At 41.2% G+C, this 18,082-nt stretch overlaps 1 protein-coding gene across 1 annotated transcript in view; it reads left to right on the forward strand.

The window, feature by feature from the left end:
* Nucleotides 1-770: 770 nt before the first annotated feature.
* The window catches only part of TBC1D15 (TBC1 domain family member 15), a 30,432-nt gene continuing 13,120 nt past the window's right edge, over nt 771-18,082 (forward strand). The window contains exons 1-5 of the mRNA XM_027455518.3: nt 771-909; nt 11,987-12,085; nt 12,317-12,391; nt 13,020-13,158; nt 14,586-14,796. Of these exons, the coding sequence (XP_027311319.1) occupies nt 886-909; nt 11,987-12,085; nt 12,317-12,391; nt 13,020-13,158; nt 14,586-14,796 (548 nt within the window). The 5' untranslated portion in view covers nt 771-885. The remainder of the gene's footprint in view (nt 910-11,986; nt 12,086-12,316; nt 12,392-13,019; nt 13,159-14,585; nt 14,797-18,082) is intronic.

Consider the following 18,082-nt stretch of genomic DNA (forward strand, 5'->3'; position numbering starts at 1 on the left):
TAGCAAACCACTTCCCTGTGAGCATCCCATCTACTTGTTTTGAGTAAACAAAATCGGGGTTACCCAAACTGGGGGATACACTGTTTGCTCAAAACATTTTATAAAGTGTTTGAATATATAAAAAAGTAGTCTTAAAAAACAACTTGATTTATGGCTGTCAACAGGACCGAACATTTGAGACTTACTGAGTTAAAGGTACTTTTTTATTTAATCAGACTTTAATTTTTTTATATTTAAGTAGTAACACACGTTATGTGCTTTCACAGGTAAAGAAGATGAATGAAAATTCGCTGATATCAGCAGGAGAATTGTTTCAGTTTGTAAACCCGCACGCATCCAAATACTGAACATTTGCTAACGCTGTCGAGATTGTCATTAGAATTTGGCTTTATCCCATTACGAAGATGAACGTGTTAGGTGTTGAAAGCCAAGGGAAATCTCATCTACAAGATGCCGCATTTTTCACTGACAACAAAAATCTGGCGTTAGGGCAGCTTGACGGCGCGTGTGGGGCTGGTGTTTCCTTAGTGTTGATGTTGCGGAAGAAAGGAAAGGAACCAACTGGAGAGTGATTTTACGTCAGATTCGCAATAAGGCACAAATTAAGCACAATCTCAAGGTGGTGATGATTAAATCTCAATAGCAGAGTGGCTCTGTGCTTCTGTGGGTACAGTCGGGGGGGGGGGTCAGGAGGAAGCCTGCGTAGGCCCCGGCGGGGCGGGGCTGGGCTGCGAGGAGAGGCGGTTGCTAGGGGGCGGGGCTTCGGGGGCGGTCCCCACCCGAGCGCGCATGCGCCGGCGGCCGAGGGGCTGACGGGGCTTGTTGTGGGGCGGGGGGGGGCAGCACGTGAGGAGCGCAACGTCACCATAAACACTCGTAGGCAAGATGGCGGCGCCTCCGAGCGGCAAGGTAACGGCTGGCACCGGGCCGGCGGGGGGAGGCCGCTCCCGGCAGGGCCCGGCCCCGCGGCTCGGCCCCTCTGCGGCCCGCTCCGCCGGTGCTGGGCCTCTCGGCTCGGCCGGCAGCCGCCTCGGTGCGCTGGGCGGCCTCCTGTCCGCAGGGGCGGGCGGGGGAGGTGTGTGAGGGTGTGAGGGGCGGCCCCGGGGGGCTCCGGGCTGCCCCGGGGTCTGGTCGGGGTGGGGGTGGGGGTAGGCCCGGTGACCCGCCCGCTTATTCAAGGCTCTTGGCGTCTTGATGCAGGGGTACTCGTCTCACTGAGAAATGTCACGGAATCACAGAGTGGTTTGGGTTGGAAAGGACCTTAAAGCCCACCTAGCTCCAACCCCCTGCCATGGGCAGGGACACCTCCCACCAGACCAGGTTGCCCAAAGCCCCATCCAGCCTGGCCTTGAGCACCTCCAGAGATGGGGCACCCACAGCTGCTCTGGGCAGCCTGTGCCAGGGCCTCACCACCCTCTGAGGGAAGAATTTCTTCCTAACACCCAATCCAAATCTCCCCTCTTTCAGTTTAAAACTATTCTCCTGTGTCCTGTTATTATCTACACAAGAGCCCCTCTTCATCCTTTTTATAAGACCCCTTTAAGTATTGAAAGGACTCAATGAGATCTCAATGGGGATCTCAATGGAGCCTTCTCTTTGCCAGCCTGAACATCCCCAGCTCTCTCAGCCTGTCTTCACAGGAGACGTGCTCCAGCTCTCTGACCATCTCTGTGGCTTTCCTCTGGACCCATTCTGACAGCCCCACATCCTTCCTGTGCTGGGGGCCCCAGACCTAACGCAGCACTCCCAAGTAGGGCCTCGTGAGGGCAGAGTAGAGGGGGGACAGTCACCTCCCTTGACCTGCTGGCCATGCCTCTCTCGATGCAGCTCCCTTGAAGTCTTTCCAAAAAGCCTGGAAAATAAACTGTGAAATCTTGTCTCTTTTTAAAATCCAACCTAAATGAAATGTGATTTTTGTCCATGTAAAGATCAGTAGCTAATTGGGTGATAATAATTATTTTCATATTTTTTTTCACGTTTTTATGAGTCTGTTTACCTGGGACTTCTGTAAGTCTCTTAAGTTGCTGCAAGATTATGGTCCAATAATTCTGCATCCACAATGCTAATGCAGCTTGTTAACACGACTTCTAATTGTGTCCTTAGTGTTCAGGTACTTTAATTATGGTATCTCAGCAAAGTAAAAGCTCTTGATACAGAGAACAAAGTGACAGTTGCATTTCCTAAAACCTCACATAGCGGCTGATTTGAAGTTTCACTGCTGTCATGAGAAGCAGTTTCACTCTTCTGTGGCTCTCCCCACCTGTATGGTGCACTTTTGCTTGATTACATACTGTAGTTGTTTGATCTCTAAATGATCTGATTAAGTGAGCTGAAAAAAAAAATACATAAAACTGTGAATTTATTTTTGGCTGGGTTCATATTTTTTTTGGTTTGGGGGATGCACTGGACCACAAATTCTTTCTTTGGATGTCGGGAGAATGTTAGATGGGCTCACAAACTAGCAAACCTTCACTCCAGGTGGAATGTGCAGTGTAACTTGGTACAGACCCGATATTCTCATATAGGGCATTCTGCTTTTCAGTATATTTTCAAACTGTGGGTGTCCTAAATTGATTCCATTTTTCCTTCTGTCTGTGAGGTGTTTTGATGAGGTATTGCAGGTGGTAGGTGTCTGGGAGAGTGGTAGGTACTACCTTGTGGGGTGCTTTAGTCTCATTTGGCATAGTAATATGAAACTAATGTATTTGGATGTATGCATTCTTTTTTGAAAAATATTCCACAGAGTAATTCCACTGAGTGTGTGCAGTGACAGATTAAATAGCTGGGATAGCCTGCATTATCTCGGACTTCGTGAAATCTTATTTCAGCAAGCCATATAAGGTTGAGGGTTTTAGTTGCACCCCATTCAAATCCTTCCGTTGTGTTTATTTCCCAGACATCACTAAAAGCAATGGGATCACAACTCAGCTATTTCATAGTCTCATCTCTTTTTGCAGAGCTCTAGTTTCAGCTTCTTATATGAATGTGGTATGAACTGTAAGTTCAGTCACCTCATGTAACTGTATGTACTGCTTTCCTTAGAATTTTGTCCTATCTTGTTACTGTGAAGGTTCTTTTCCCTGCTTTTCTATGTACAGTTAACTCAGTTCCAGAAGACTGAGGTTATTGCTGAAGAGTTCTGAAGTCCTGACTCATACTTTATTAATGACCACTTGCCCTAGAACAGTGTGAACTTCATTTTTTTGGTCCTTTCTTAGAGCTTCTAGGTTTTTCTGTGTGTAACTTGGCAGTGAGGTCTTTTGGTTTCAGTGCTTTTGACATGAGAGCAGGTATATTACCTCTTTGTTGCTTAGCAAGTGGTATTTTGTTTCCCTGATTTCACAGAAGTCTCTGGACTGTCTCTCACCCTTATAACAGAAAACTATGTTAGAAAACGAGGCAAAAAGTTGGCATGGGGACAAGTATAAATTTAGCCTGTCAGTGTATAGGCTATTATTACAGCTGGGCTAAAGACAGTAATGATTTTTGTTTCATGTTCTTGGAGTTGAGTCTATCTTCAGCATATGGGCTGTTAGATCTTCCTCAAATTACTAGTTGGCACACGAGCTGTCAGAAGTTGTTTTTCATTTGCTTGTGCCCTTTCTCTTGAAGCTAAATCGTGGTCTAAGCTCAGCTATTTGGCCAGCGTGTAGCAACTACAAGTGTTCAAATAGCACCGTATGTGTTCCTAAACTGTGATGTAAAAGCTGTAGTGTTTGGGGGGAGTGTGGTTGAGGTTTTTTTATATTAGGATCAACAAAGATTTACAATACAGTCTGTTAAAATGAGCTTTGTGTTCCCTAGGTAGTTTGTTGGCATGTATGAAGCAGACTTTTAGAGTAGATATACTCCGGTGTAAGCAGTGTTTTGCTGCACCATCAACTGGTTTAATTTTGGGGCTTCAAAACTACTATTCTGTGGGTTGTGCTATTCTATGAAGCATTTGATTTATGTCTTTTTTACCCTTTATCATTTACTATGGATAGAATCGTAATCTTTGCCGAATATCTTGTACTTGATAGGTTTTCTCTGTGAACAAAACGTCTGCCTGCCTTTGCCTCTTTTTAATTTAGTAAAGGTTTCATTATGTTTGACTAAAGCAGTTCACTGATCATTCTGAAATTCTTGTATATTCTTTCCATCGTATAGTTATTCCTTAAGGACTTCTCTTGAGGAAGTATTTGTGGTAGAAATGCCGTGATCTGTCTCAATCACTTACTCTAGACTTTTATGTTTGCTGATATCCCACAGCTGTTGCATAAGTAGCAGAAATACCTGATTCCAGAAACCTGCAGAGGCAGAACTTGAAAAGCTTACTGTTGTAAAACAGGAACCATTTTCATTGATATGTGGTTCCCACTGTTGGGAGCTTTGTCATATATATCACAATATGAATATTTGTGCTTTTTTCCACCCGCTTAGAAACTTGGTGTGAGAGTTCTACACTTCTAAGACCAGCAGGGTGAGAAATTTTACTATCCTAGGAAACAGGTTGAGCATAGGCGCAGCAAACATGACGTACAAGGGTATGGTTTGTACTCTTACTAAAACTTGAATTCAAATGCCAGATGTTCTTGGGTGTCTTTCGAGCAAAAGATGATGCTGGTCAATAATGTTAGCTTGATGCTTTGCAGAGCGCTCGGATATAGTGGTCTGTGGGCCCTGGAAGCGGGCTGTTGGTGCAGTTTGGACACTGACAGATCAGCAGTGGTTGTGTGACTGTGCTCTGGGGAAACCTCGGCTCTTCCAGAGAGGGAGGTGGAAATGAAAGCAGCATGATACAGATTTTTAAATTGAGATCCATTTCTTCTGACTTAGCTTAGTTTAGAGCTTGGCTTTATTACATTTTGTTGATGTAAGGTATCTCAGAGCAGCCATTGACTAAATTGAATTTATTTTATTGGCCTGTACTTGTTTCCTCGGCGTTGCATCTTTTGTTCTGTTTACCTCCTGTCAGGATCTGGAAATAACAGATAGAGCGGCTGATTAGCATCTTGTTAATGTTTGCAGACAGACCAATTTTTTCCTTAATTTGTAGTCTGGGGAGCATTCAGACTTTCTAATGGAGTTACTTTCTTATGAGCATGCCTGCTTGCTACTTCAGCTGTTGAATCCACAATGAGGTCCTTTACCTGATGCTGTAATATAAGGCAAAAATGAAAGAACCACTGTTGAAAAGTTGTTAGACTTGCACAGTGCCACAATTGCTCAGTGACCCCAGCGTGGTGGCTGTCTCACTGCACAAGTGCTACAGGCTGTGTCTGTCATAAGCTGGATGGCATCTGGCAGAGTGACAGCGGTCCCAGGTCATACTCTGGCAGAAAAGGAGAATGTGCTCAAGAACATGGGGAAGGAATATGAAGTATCTGAAAGGTGGGACTAGTTCGTAGAGTTGCAGTGCTTCTCCATTCTCTGAAATGTCCCACGTTTGACGGGTTGTTGGTGTGCAGCAGAGGTAAGAGGAGGAATTGGAGGTACTAACAGTGAGTGCATGTGGTATCATAGACCCACAGAATGGTTTGGGTTGGAAGGGACCTTAAAGAAACCCAGTTCCAACCCCTCTGCCATGGGCAGGGACACCTCCCACCCCATCCAAAACTCAAAGCCCCATCTAACCAGGCCTTGAGCACCTCCAGGGATGGGGCATCCACAGCTGCTCTGGGCAACCTGTGCCAGTGCCTCACCACCCTCTGAAGGAAGAATTTTTTCCTAACATTTAATCTAAACCTCCCCTCTCTTAGTTTAAAGCCATTCCTCCTTGCCCTATCACTACACTCCCTGACACAGTCTCTCCCCAGCATTCCTGCAAGCCCCCTTTAGGCACTGGAAGAGCTGAACGCAGGGCTCCAGATGGGGTCTCATGAGGGCAGAGCAGAGGGGGACAATCCCCTCCCTCGCCCTGCTGGCCACTCTGCTTTTGGTGCAGCCCAGGACACGGTTGGCTTTCTGGGCTGCAGGTGCACGTTGCCAGCTCAGTACTTTGTGCCCAGCACAGACAGGATGGGAAATGGCAAGTAAGGAGGGCAGGAGTGCCCTGCTGTGGGGTAGCTCTCCCTTTCTGTTGCCTACATCTCATTGTCTTTGGGTGCAGTGTTGTCAGTCTCTCACTAGATGGTTGCACAGGGCCATAAATTGCCTTTGAACAACAAGCATTTAATCCAAAACTTTACTTGTGTTCTGGCATATGTTGTAATTGTCGATGTGGTTTTGGTGAAGGCCTCCTGATATATGTCCCTGGCAATAAGTGCTGTAAACGTTGCCCACTGAGTGCTTATTGTAAGCAGCATAATGAGCTGGAGATAAAATAAATAAAAACAAAATCCATGCTCTGTCCTTACAGTATTAAGAATGGTACCTCCTGTTGTGAGAAAATGTTACTGGCATAATAGTGGGACTTCAGAAAGTTACTCTGCTGGACAGGGATTATAAATACTTGAACAGTTTTCCATAACCTGAACAGGCACAGGCCATGGCAGGTCGTAGAGGAGCACAGCGGAGGGTGCTTCTCAGGGGGCTGCCTTGGGTAAAGTGAGCCGACATCCTGCTTCTTCCTTCTGCTTTTCACAGGAGGTGGTAAACAGCTCTTCCGTGGCTTTCCTGAATTTTGTGCTGTGGTTCCCTGTTTCTGTAGACCCTCTGTCAGTTTACTTGGTAGAATAGCTGCTGTCCCCACGTGGCACAGAGTTGTTCATGACTGCCTGGGATGAATTGTGAATCTGCCTTTGACTTTTGTAGTACTTACAGGGAAAAAAAACAAACAGGTCAAGCAGTGGCTTTTTTCATTGGATTTACAGGAAAAAAAAAAAAAAGCAACAAACAAAACAGGTGGCCTAACAGTGTAAGATTATTAAAAAATACTTAAAGATTTTTTTTCTCCACCACTTTTTTAAGGAACAGTTGCCAACTGGATGCTTTTAGTGATAGCACTCCTTAGGTGCTAATACTTACTTTAAACATTTGAGGAACTTAAGGATATCATAGGTAGATAAACCTGGATTTGGTTACTCTTATTTTACTGTGATATTAAGGAAACTTTTTCATGGAACTGGCTGTAAGTTATAAGATGTCTGAAAACCTTTGAATTATTATATGTGCAGTTGCAAGACAATTCAAATGTATTTAAAATCAAGTTATTGTAAAGTTGTTTCGCTTGTCATGTTTCGCTTGTCATGTTACATCTTCATTTGTTTTAGTTGCATTTTCGTTGAATGTTCTTCCGTTCGTTCTTCATTTCATTATAGTTGTGGGACCAGAGGGTCTGACTTCTTATATGTGTAATAACATCTAAGCCTGAGGAACTCTGGACAGTTCAACATATGCTTTCAAACAGGTGTGGAAAAAAGCGAATACAGTTGTTTAAATCAGAGTAGTCAGGTGTTTTATGGCTGGACAACTGCTCTGGCCTCAAGCAGGTGAGTAATGTGTGCTGCTTTGCTTCCCTGGGGTTTTGTTTCCACGACTGGTCCTTTGACTCTGCAGAGCACAGATTTCTTACTGGTGGCCGTGGGGGTGTAATATTGGGGTGAGGAGTACCTTTGGGTTTAAAATCCTAGGGGCACATCAATTTATCTAGTCACCTTTGTTGTGTGCTTATTAACTTCAACTTTTTTCATGATGGGGTTGTTAATGTATAGGTATAGAGGAAGTAAAAGTGATGGCTTTAATCATATGAAAAGAAAAAGATTAAGCTAGAGTCCACCTACTTCTTGCCTTTGAAAAAGAGACTGATGAAATACATAAAATAAGGACTAGTATAAAATCAAGGTGAGCTAGTAGCATACCTTCCTGCCTTGTAATAAAAGTAGCACAGTCAACGAACTGAACAGGTGGGGCTCCTGAAAGTGCTGAGTTCTTCCACGTAGCAGATAACGAGACCTTTCTAGATCAGACCTGTCGCTGAAGCTAAAAAGTTACCAAGATTTGAAGTAGAACAGGATGCTTTAGTGCGCAGAGGGTGTTGACAGGTAATACAGATAGGATTAAGTTATGTTTTGGGGGTCACGGTTACTTTAACTGCTAATAATGGGACAACTGGAGCACATTATGCTGCCCTGCTCATATCACTTCCTTCACTGTCTGTACGTACCAGGAGCTCACTACAAAGATTGTGGTTGCGCATTTTACACAAGTCCTAACTATTTTAATGATGCTTCTGATTGTTCTCCGGCATTTGCTGTCTGTTCTCCCTCATCTTCTTTAAAGGTTCCCATCATACGTATTTTGCAGTAACGTGCTGTTCAGGCAAGAGACTACTTGCTGCAACTGCCTGCTTTTGAAACATTTGTTTTTTTGGCCGTTCAAGAAACCCACGGGTGGTGATGAGACATTCGCCTGGTTGCTGGGCTGTGAGGCGCTGAGCAAACACCTTGTGGGCTGCACGGTGCGCCGGGTCAAGCTGTGCAGTGTTTTAGTAGTTGCCGACTGAGGGATGGCTTTTATTCAAATCTAACTATCGTTATACTGACTTTTAATTTAGGCATTTCCTTAGTACTTGTATGTGTAATTTAACGTTGGTTTCCGTCTTTTAATGGACTAATAGCTTGCCATTGCTGTCATACAAGAAGACAAAAATACGTCACAAATTACATCTTGCTGTAACGTGTTGTCAGAATACTCTTGGAATTTTTGAGTTTTCAGCTTGCTAAGAACGTTGTGTGAAACACAGCCAAGTGTAGCCAGGCTTCAAGTGCTACCACTATAAAATCATACTCTCAAAAACAACTTATTCACATTCAGTTATGTAATTAATTCATAAAACGCAGCTAAAGAGAGCAACTCAATATTTCAGATAATTCAAATATGACTTACAAAATGCTTTGTAATGGAATAAATCGTTAAAGCACTTTCTAGGTATTCTTTTGTAAGATTGGTGCCATATTTTTCTTCAAACTAGTTATGTTATTGCATCTTCTAGACTACCACCTATGTGTGACTTAGAATCATAGAATACCCTGAGGTGGTAGGGATCCACAAGGAACGTCAAGTCCAACTCCTGACCCTGCACAACACCACCCAAAAATCAGACCCTGTGTCTGAGAGCGTTGTCCAAATGCTGCTTGAACTCCAGCAGGCTCGGTGTAGTGACCACTGCCCTGGGGAGCCTGTCCCAGTGCCTGACCACCCTCTGGGTGCAGAGCCTTTCCCTAACCCTCAGCCTGACCCTCCCCTGTCCCAGCTCCATGCCGTCCCCTCGGGTCCTGTCGCTGTCCCCAGAGAGCAGAGCTCAGCGCCTGCCCCTCCGCTCCCCTCGTGAGGGAGCTGCAGGCCGCCATGAGGCCTCCCCTCAGCCTGCTCTGCTTGGGGCTGAACAAACCAAGGGGCCTCAACCTTATACATCTCCTCCAGACCCTGCACCACCTTTGTAGCCCTCCCTTGGACACTCTAACAGTTTTATGCCCTTCTCATGTTGTGGCACCCAAACCGCACACAGTGCTGGAGATGAGGCCGCCCAGCGCAGAGCAGAGCGGGACAATCCCTTCCCTCGCCTGGCTGGCAGTGCTGGGCCTGATGCACCCCAGGGTGCGGTTGGCCTCCTGGCTGCCAGGGCACGCTGCTGGCTCGTCTGCAGCTTGCTGCCAACCAGAACCCCCAGATCCATTTCTGTGGGGCTGCCCTCCAGCCTCTTGCCCCACCAGTCCGTATGTAAAGCCAGGGCTGCCCCTTCTCTGGTACAGAATCCAGCACTTGCTCTTGTTAAACTTCATATAGCTGGTGATTGCCCAGTCCTCTGATTTGTCAAGATCTCTCTGCAAGGTGTTTCCACCCTCAGTTGAGCCAACTTCTTCCAATTATAGTGCTGTCTGCAAACAAACTTAAAACACCTTCTAGTTCTACATCCAAGTCGTTTATGAAAACATTGGAGAGACTCAGCCTTCTTCAACAATTGAAACAAGTTATTTTTTTTTTCTTTTTTTTTCCTTTTTTTTAAAAAAAAAAAAGACACTCTAAGGTCAGTTGTGTTAAAGACTTGATAACAATTGGAAAAAATAAATACAAGGTTATACCTGTTGTTGAATATGGATAAAACCTGACAGCTTGACTTTCTGGCCTTTGAAACTTGGAGAAACTTTTTCTTGAGTAATGCTAGGAAGGAAATAAACTGCATTGTGGGAAGTGCTCTGTTTTACAGATGTCTTCTGAGCATGTTCCTCGTTCTTTGATTTCATCATAGCAGAGGTGGATCTGTTACGCAGAGCAATGTGGAATCACATCGCAGGAATAGATGTGTGGAGCAATGCAGGACTTTCCAGCTAGGTGACCTCTGTGGCATGGAGTCAAAGAACTGGGGCATGGGGGTCACTTTGTCTTTTCCTGTGAAAGGAGAAGTTTGTCCTTCTGAGAGATCAACGGTTGGAAAATAATAAAAGCATGAATTGTTGGATTGTTAGTAGTAGGGCTGATTTGATGGTATGAAATAACTGGTGTAATACATTAGACCAAGTGTTTCTAGACTGAGGAGGTGTACTTTGATAGTTAGTAAAATTATTGGCAGTGCGGGTCTACCAGAGCAACTTTGAAACGGGTGGCTTGTCTGGAACGGCTGTCCCAGTGATTGATCGCTTCTTGGTTCAGACTTAATAGATCAGGTCCAAATACTGGACCTTTTACAAAGGTAAAACTGAAATGAATGTGCAAAGTTGCAGTGTTTAAACAGGGACTGAATTTCAAAGCAGGTATTTGGTAGAAATAAAGGGGGGATCATTTCTGGTAGAAGAAAGAAAACCTGCAATAGTGAACAGGAAAGAAGACCTCAAGTATTTGGAAGGGAATTTAATAAAGTGTTGGCAATAATACTTCAAGAGGGAGATTAGAGTTAAGTGACCTCTAGAGGTCTCTTCCAAGCAGTATTTTTGTGATTAAACCTGACACTTTAGAAATTTCTGTTGAAGAGAAATTTAAGAAATATATATACAACAGAAAGGACAAGTAAATCAGAGTTTTATTGGTATTTTTCAGCGCTGTTCAGCTTACATACCTAGACTTGTAGCTTGCTGGCCTGACTGCAGTTGTGATGATTTAAAAAATTTGATGAATGAGTAAGTTGAGAAAAAGAGATAATGGTATTTTAGTACTGAAGAAACATAATCTCTTTCCCTGATAAGTTGAGAAATTATTTTATTTTGCTTTTAAAAATATGTATTTCTTAAAGCAGTGTTGTTTTCTGCTTAGTTTGAAAACCTAAAGTTATTATAGAAAATTACTGTTACTTCTTATGAATTTCACTTCCCCAAAATCTTAGCTTGGTGTATTAGGGACTTTTCTATCTTCTCTGGAAGAGCTGTGGAAAAAAGAACTTCTTTATATTGTTTATACAGTTCTTACGAACTCTTATATAGAATGTAGCTCTGAAGAACCTGCTGAATTTTGACAGAAAAATTCTTGGTTTTATTATATTCTGTTAAGAGCATGAGTGGAGTTCTATGAGGAGTGTTGTCCTTGGATGTATTTCTGTTAACTTTTGAATGCTGAGGTTTAGTGGGCAGCTCACAGTCCTGCAGGCCACTCTTACGTGACTCTCATACTCTACATTTGCAATGGAACCTTTGCTATTCAACCTGCGTGTACATGGCTGTTACTTAGTTTAAGGCTGCAATTTTAAATGCCTTTGGAATTCATCTTTAGTAAACTAAGAAAAAGGACAGTTTAGTGTAAATTTAGGTTATCGTTTCAACATGCTTAGGTAACAAGTGGGGAAAAGGCAAACTATGTAAGAGATGCCTAAGAGAAGCCTATGTAAGAGAGCCTTCAAATGTTTCAAATGCTGTGTAGTGCTCAAACTTACTGCTTAGAGAATAGAATTAATCAGTTCCAGTTTCTATTTTTTCTTGACTTATGCGAAAGACTCTTGTCTTAGAAGGGGAAATAAAAGGAAAGGTAGAAAACTGTAACAACCGCTAGTTGATTGCTTCTACTTAAGTAGGTGAATCAAAATGCCAATATAGCAGGAAATAAAATTTTAATATCTTCTATTTCTTCTTTGTTATAGGTTGTATATGAGCAAGAAGGAGTTTGCATTCATTCATCCTGCGGAAAAAATGATGATCAGGACAACTTAATATCAGGAGTACTACGTGTCATAGAAAAGGTATTGGTGTTATACAACTATGGGAACTCCTTATATTTGTTGGCCAAGCACAAAATGCATTTGATAAATCTCAAATGTTCTCAAGTACTGGAATTCGTTAGTGAATGAACATTGCATGTTTGATACCATCTGCATCATTTATATATATGTATAATGTAAGTTATACCTGAATCATACTGTGGGTAAAGAGGGAGATGTGTACTTTACATTGATTGATTGTTTGTATTGTAGGAAAATGAAGTAATAGTAGACTGGAGGCCACTGGATGATACTTTGGATACTTCTAATATCCTCTGTGCTGGAAAGGTATGTTTGTTAGTTGTGAGTGTTTTTCATTCTGTTTCCATTTTGTGGTAACTTTTGGGTAGATGATCTTATAACTGGCAGCAAAATCTATTTCTGTGACTATTGGTATTAATAGCTATGTGTAGGAATCTCATTTGTGGACTACAGCCCGTTCCAGGTTACTGGGATATATATTTAGGCGATTGTGCTTGGTTCTATACATAAAATAGAAGGGAACAGTCTGTTTGAATAGTGAAGACCAAATAAGTGTAAAGCAAATCACAGTCACTGGTCTCCCTGCATCTATTATGCTGGATTCTGGTGATCCATTCTTCGTAATTAAACTCAAAACAGAGAGACACTGTTCTAATGCAAAGTAAATAAAGAAGTCTATGGATGTTCCAAGAGCCAGTAATATATAAGCAGTATTAAGAGAATGTGACTAATCTTTCTGCTTCAGTTTTACATTTAAATAGAGTTTTATGTTGGTAGAGTCTGTGAGAGAGGCCAGGATATTTTAGCACCATACTGGATTTAAGTAAAACCTCTCAGTCTTCGTCATAAGTAAAATTTCCTGTCTTGAATTGTGTTGTTTCTTAGCTCAGCTCTCATGTCTTGTGCTTTTTTGATGGTTACCTTTTTTGCTTAGGATTCCAGCTCTGTTGTAGAGTGGACTCCAGCTCCCAAAGAAAAACTTGCCCGAGGAGCAGACCGTCCAAATAGCTATGAAGCAGAATGGGACATGGTCACCACAGTCTCTTTTAAAAAGAAACCTCATTCAAATGGAGGTACTTCAAAAATAAGTGGATTTTCTTTTTTTTTTTTTTTATTAACCTGTAACTGAAGAATTGTCTGCTATATATAGTATATGAGTGTGTAAAAAAACAAAAGCCCACAATGGAATACCTGTTTTCTGCTTCCAATCTCATTTATTCCTTAAATTAGTAGAGAAGTGTATAGAAAATAAATGTTAAATGTAACATCATGCTGTCAGGATCTTTAAATGATGCAGCAGTTTTATGTGCATTGTGCTCTTCTTAAATTCTTCCAAACAAATGGAATTTGAACGAGATGCCTTATTAGAAAGGAAAATGAAGGAAAAAAAGGTTTACTCAAATACATTTCAGTATTGGAGCAGCAGGGGGAGATGGAATGTACAGCTATATTGGTACTTGGGTCTTTTTATGTGGAAGCTTAGAAAACCAATTTTTGTGTAGTGAATGTACTTTGGCAAAATAATTTCATGGCTACATTATTTAGGTTACACTGTTGCAGTAGATGTGCTTAAAATAAATAAATAAATAAAAATTATCCAGTCAGCTTTTCCCTCTGATTCTTTTAGTCTGTAACTGGAGACACTTATTTCTCCCCATCTGTGATGGTTTTAAATGGTGCTAGCTAGTCATATGTTGTCGTATGTCATTTATGAGTTCAGGGTTTGGACTTAAGATTGTGAATGTTTGGGGGTGAAGCACAGTCTTTGTTTATAGAATACTTTTTTTGCATTTTTAAGAGGCAGAGTACATCTTGCTTCAAAGTGAGTGTTAGTGAGCACTAGTGACAGGGATGATGCTCTGCCACTTTCTGTTTATTTCCAGTTGCTGTAATTTGATCAGGGTAGAGTGGGATATGTTCCAGAGTCCTTGTAGGCAATCTGGCAATTTTGTGTTCCACAGTAGCGTAACCAATCCTTTAGTTTTTAATGTATACAGTCTTGCACAGTATTCTTGCATAGAGTGTATATACTTGCACAGTAAGAGGTGTGGGGGAAGCTTTTCAATTCCTTCTTCTGTGTCTTGAGTGCAGCCTGACAAGACATGTGCGTGGTGTGCAGTGCACAGCATACAGTACTGTAATGTATATTACATTTAGCTCGAGTGAGCACTACCACCAGGCAGAGGTGCTGATGGGATTCATCTGCTGCTGATATTTGATACAGCAGTTACATGCTTATCTGCTGGATTGCTTTCTTAAACTGTCGACGGAGCTTTAGGGAAGCAGTCTGACGGAACTGGTTATTATTTTAAGTCTGTAGAAGAGAAGGCACAATGCGAAATCGTTGTAGTAATTACAGTATATTTTATTATTAGAACTATTTCTGGATTTTGAGTTTTGTGTTTTTTTTAGTTTGTTTTTAGAAACAGTGACAGATAAAGCTTTGTAGTTGCTGATAATGGAAGGCAAACTAAAATCTTTTGGTAATTTTGTTTTTAAGATGCTACAGCTCATGCAAATGGAGAAAGCAAGTGGTCGTTCCTGTTCAGTTTGGCAGATTTAAAATCAATCAAACAAAACAAAGAAGGCTTGGGATGGTCTTATTTGGTGTTCTGTCTGAAGGATGATGTGAAGCTTCCAGCTCTTCACTTCCATCATGGAGATAGCAAACTCCTGATTAAATGCCTTGAAAATCATGTTGTGCTGAGTGAGTAAGTATCAGACAACTCTTAGTTCTGATTTAAAGTATGGATTGTTTGTTTACTTTTATTTTTTTAATTCTGCAATGAGGTTCAGATTAATGCTTATTGAGGTACTTTTATGTCCCTTTTCTATTAGTAGAATCAATTGTCAAGGTGACTAAAGCTGAAACTTCACATACACACTCAGAATGTGGGCTGAAGCTTTTAAACTTGGATCGATTTATAAACTATTCAGAACTTGCTGAAGTGTAGCTCCCTCTTGTGGATACAGAAGCTTCTCAGGAACTCTCAGATGATGTAAAGTTAAATCCTTCTTCATGAACCACTACTATTAACTCATTTAAAATTTTGGATCTCCTACTATAAGTAAAATATCTGAGTATTGATGTTGCCCTGTGAGTTAATGTACAGTATTTTCAATGAAATGAAATGAAAGGGTAGGTAGAGCACGAAGAAACCATGAGGTATTTCATCAGTGTAACAGGTGTTGTGTTTTCAGACGTGGTTTTTTTTAGCATCACTTGCAACAACATACTCTGATGAAAGATTTGAAGGCAGACAGTGAAGTGGCTTTGAGAATGTTTATGGAGAACTGTTCTCATGTTGGGAGCGTTGAGAAGGTCAGAATTTTCTTCTGCAAGTAGGTAAAGCTGAGGCCTTGTTAATATTGTCAGGTTGGAGTGCAAGCCAATGGGATCTGAGTGTAGTATGGTCACTGAACCGATTTGCAAAAGGCTTTGGCAGTGTGGTGGTGATTGAATTTGGGACACTCTGAACTTGTCAACTGCTTGGAGAAGGTGGCAGAGTTGGTGAGACCAGCTGGTGAAATGGTACTTGTTGGTGGGCTTTTCGAGAGAGAAAATTAATGAACACAAAAGCAGGAGGGCATTAAGAAGCTGAGGTAGAGGTAATTAAGAATATTCTCTATATAATTGTAGACTAGGAAATCGTTGATGGCAAATATATTTACTTCCAGTTCTACACAGTCATGTGGTACAAATAATTGTAATTCATATTGCTATGTAAAATTGGTGCTTATTGGTGAGTCCCTGAATGGAAATGGAGCAGATAATGACTTTTGTTCGTGTTCAAAAGGCTTTTTCACATGGTCTGTGGTGAGTGATTGGGCACTTTAACGTTCTTTTCTTTGATCCAGTAGTTGTTTGATTCTTGCCCTTCATAGCTTCTTGCCAGGTAATGTGGATATTCCTGCTGGGACAGTGCAAAACAACATTTCTCCTCAGGCTGAGGAGAAGTGTAGAAAGAGAGGCTCTCATGTCTGTTCTTAAAAGAAAGCAGTGTGTAAAGTTTCTGCAGTCTGATCCAGCAGGTGTGCCCACTGGAGGGTTCAGGAGTGCTTACCAGATAGAGTTCCCTAGCCAGGGAAGATGGGGAAACTTGAGGGCATGTTCAGGCATTTGTGATGTGCTGAGCTCTATAGTATTGCTGCCTGAAAAAGTACAGAGCATTGCAGAATGGAACAGCAGATAGTTTGGGAATGTTAAAGCAAAAAGCTGATGCAGCTATGGAAATTAAATTTGCATGAAGTCAGGCATTGACTTGAACAGGAACTTCCAGTTTTAGTTTTCTTAGATTCCTCTTTTCCAGTAAAGATATAATTTTGGCACTAAAGTCTGTGGCCTAGTCATGCATGATTTATTTATTTATTTATTTATTTTTATTAAAGAAAAGAATATGCCACAACTTGTGCAAGTAGCAAACTTTATTTTTTATATGTTCCTGTCCTTTCCTAATAGTTACTTATGCTTTAATATATGGGGTGTATAAGCTAACAGTCTCTTTTAAGGAAAGATGCATACTTAATTTTCTGAATTGCATAGAGAAGTAGATGGCAATGTAATTACTTGTTTTTCCAGCCTCTACATCTTTCTAGATTGCAGGTACTGATGTTATGACAGAGCATTCTCCTAAAATACCTTTCTGTTACCTCAAAGCTGTTTGCATTTCTTTAACACCATTATAAAATGTCATGACATTGCTGAAATTGGTATGTGTGAAGTAACTGAACCTGAACAAAGTATTTGTAATCTCTTGCTTTAGAGATTTGTTGTTTTTTTTTTTTTTTTTCTCCTAGTTTGGCTGCACCAGGGTAATATTGAGGAAAATACCACACCGATGACCCTTTCTAAGCAGTAGTATTATGAATAAATGTTTATTGAAGTGTCTAGCTCACAAATATGTTTTCAACATTACCCAAGTAGCTGCCCATACTGAACAAGCTGTCCAGAGCAAATGTTTAATTAAAATGGAAATATTATACAAAGTTTTTGTTCTTTTAGTTAGGAAAAGGCATGGTACATGACTCAGCCTGTGTCCCTATGCTGCTTTTTTAGCACAAGCCAGTTGAGCTTCATTAACTGTTGCTGCTGTGACTATGGTGTCTGGCTGTTTCAAAATGAGATCTCTTGTCGGATTTCATATCCGTCAATGTTAACAGTGTCCTGTCATGTTGCAATTGAAGACAGATAAGGCTTATTAAAAAATTCTTATCTTTGACTTTAATAACATGGCAGATGATGCAGGTAGTCATAAAAATAAAAGTATTTTTTTTTTTCTTTCTAAAACTAGAAATAGTGGATTTAAACTCTGGGAGAGAACAAACTGAAAAAAAGTATTTTGTAAATGTAAGTCTGTTCAATGGATTAGGATCAGATGGCAAAGTGCTTAGCTTTCTCCAGCCTGGCTACTAACTCCAAGGCTTGTATGTCAAAGTGACTTCTGAACTGTTCTCTCTGCTGTATTATATTAAGCTGTAAACTGTGGTGATTCAGAAGCCAATTAATGAATTGATCAGGTGTCCATACCAGAGGAGTGAAGAGGATGTAGAGGGAATGAGAACAAAAAAAAAAAAAAAAAAAAGGATTAAAGAAAAAGGAACAGCATAGTCCCAGCTGCCTTTGCTATAGTTTTCATCTAACTGTGCAAGCCTGAAGTACAAGAAAAAGAAAAAAACAACCCCCAAAACAGTGAATTAAGTCAAATCAGTTGTGTTCATTTAGCATTTGGAGTCTACACAAAAATATATTTATGTGGCTGTAATGAGGTGTTCCTGTTTCACAACACAATGGCTATGGTGTTGATAAACTCTTACTGGGATAATTTTTAAAATTATGTTGACAGTAGCTGTTGTAGTACTGTTGGTTAGAAATTCATTGATGTGCTTTTGTACATTGAAAGGCAGTTTGTATTCCTTTATGAAATGTTTAACAGTGTATCTTAATGTAAGATTTTCTGATCGGTAGAGCGAATCCCTGAGCTGCTTATGGTGACATGG

This window comes from Anas platyrhynchos, chromosome 1 (genome assembly GCF_047663525.1).
Source record: "Anas platyrhynchos isolate ZD024472 breed Pekin duck chromosome 1, IASCAAS_PekinDuck_T2T, whole genome shotgun sequence".
Classification (NCBI taxonomy): Eukaryota; Metazoa; Chordata; class Aves; order Anseriformes; family Anatidae; genus Anas; species Anas platyrhynchos.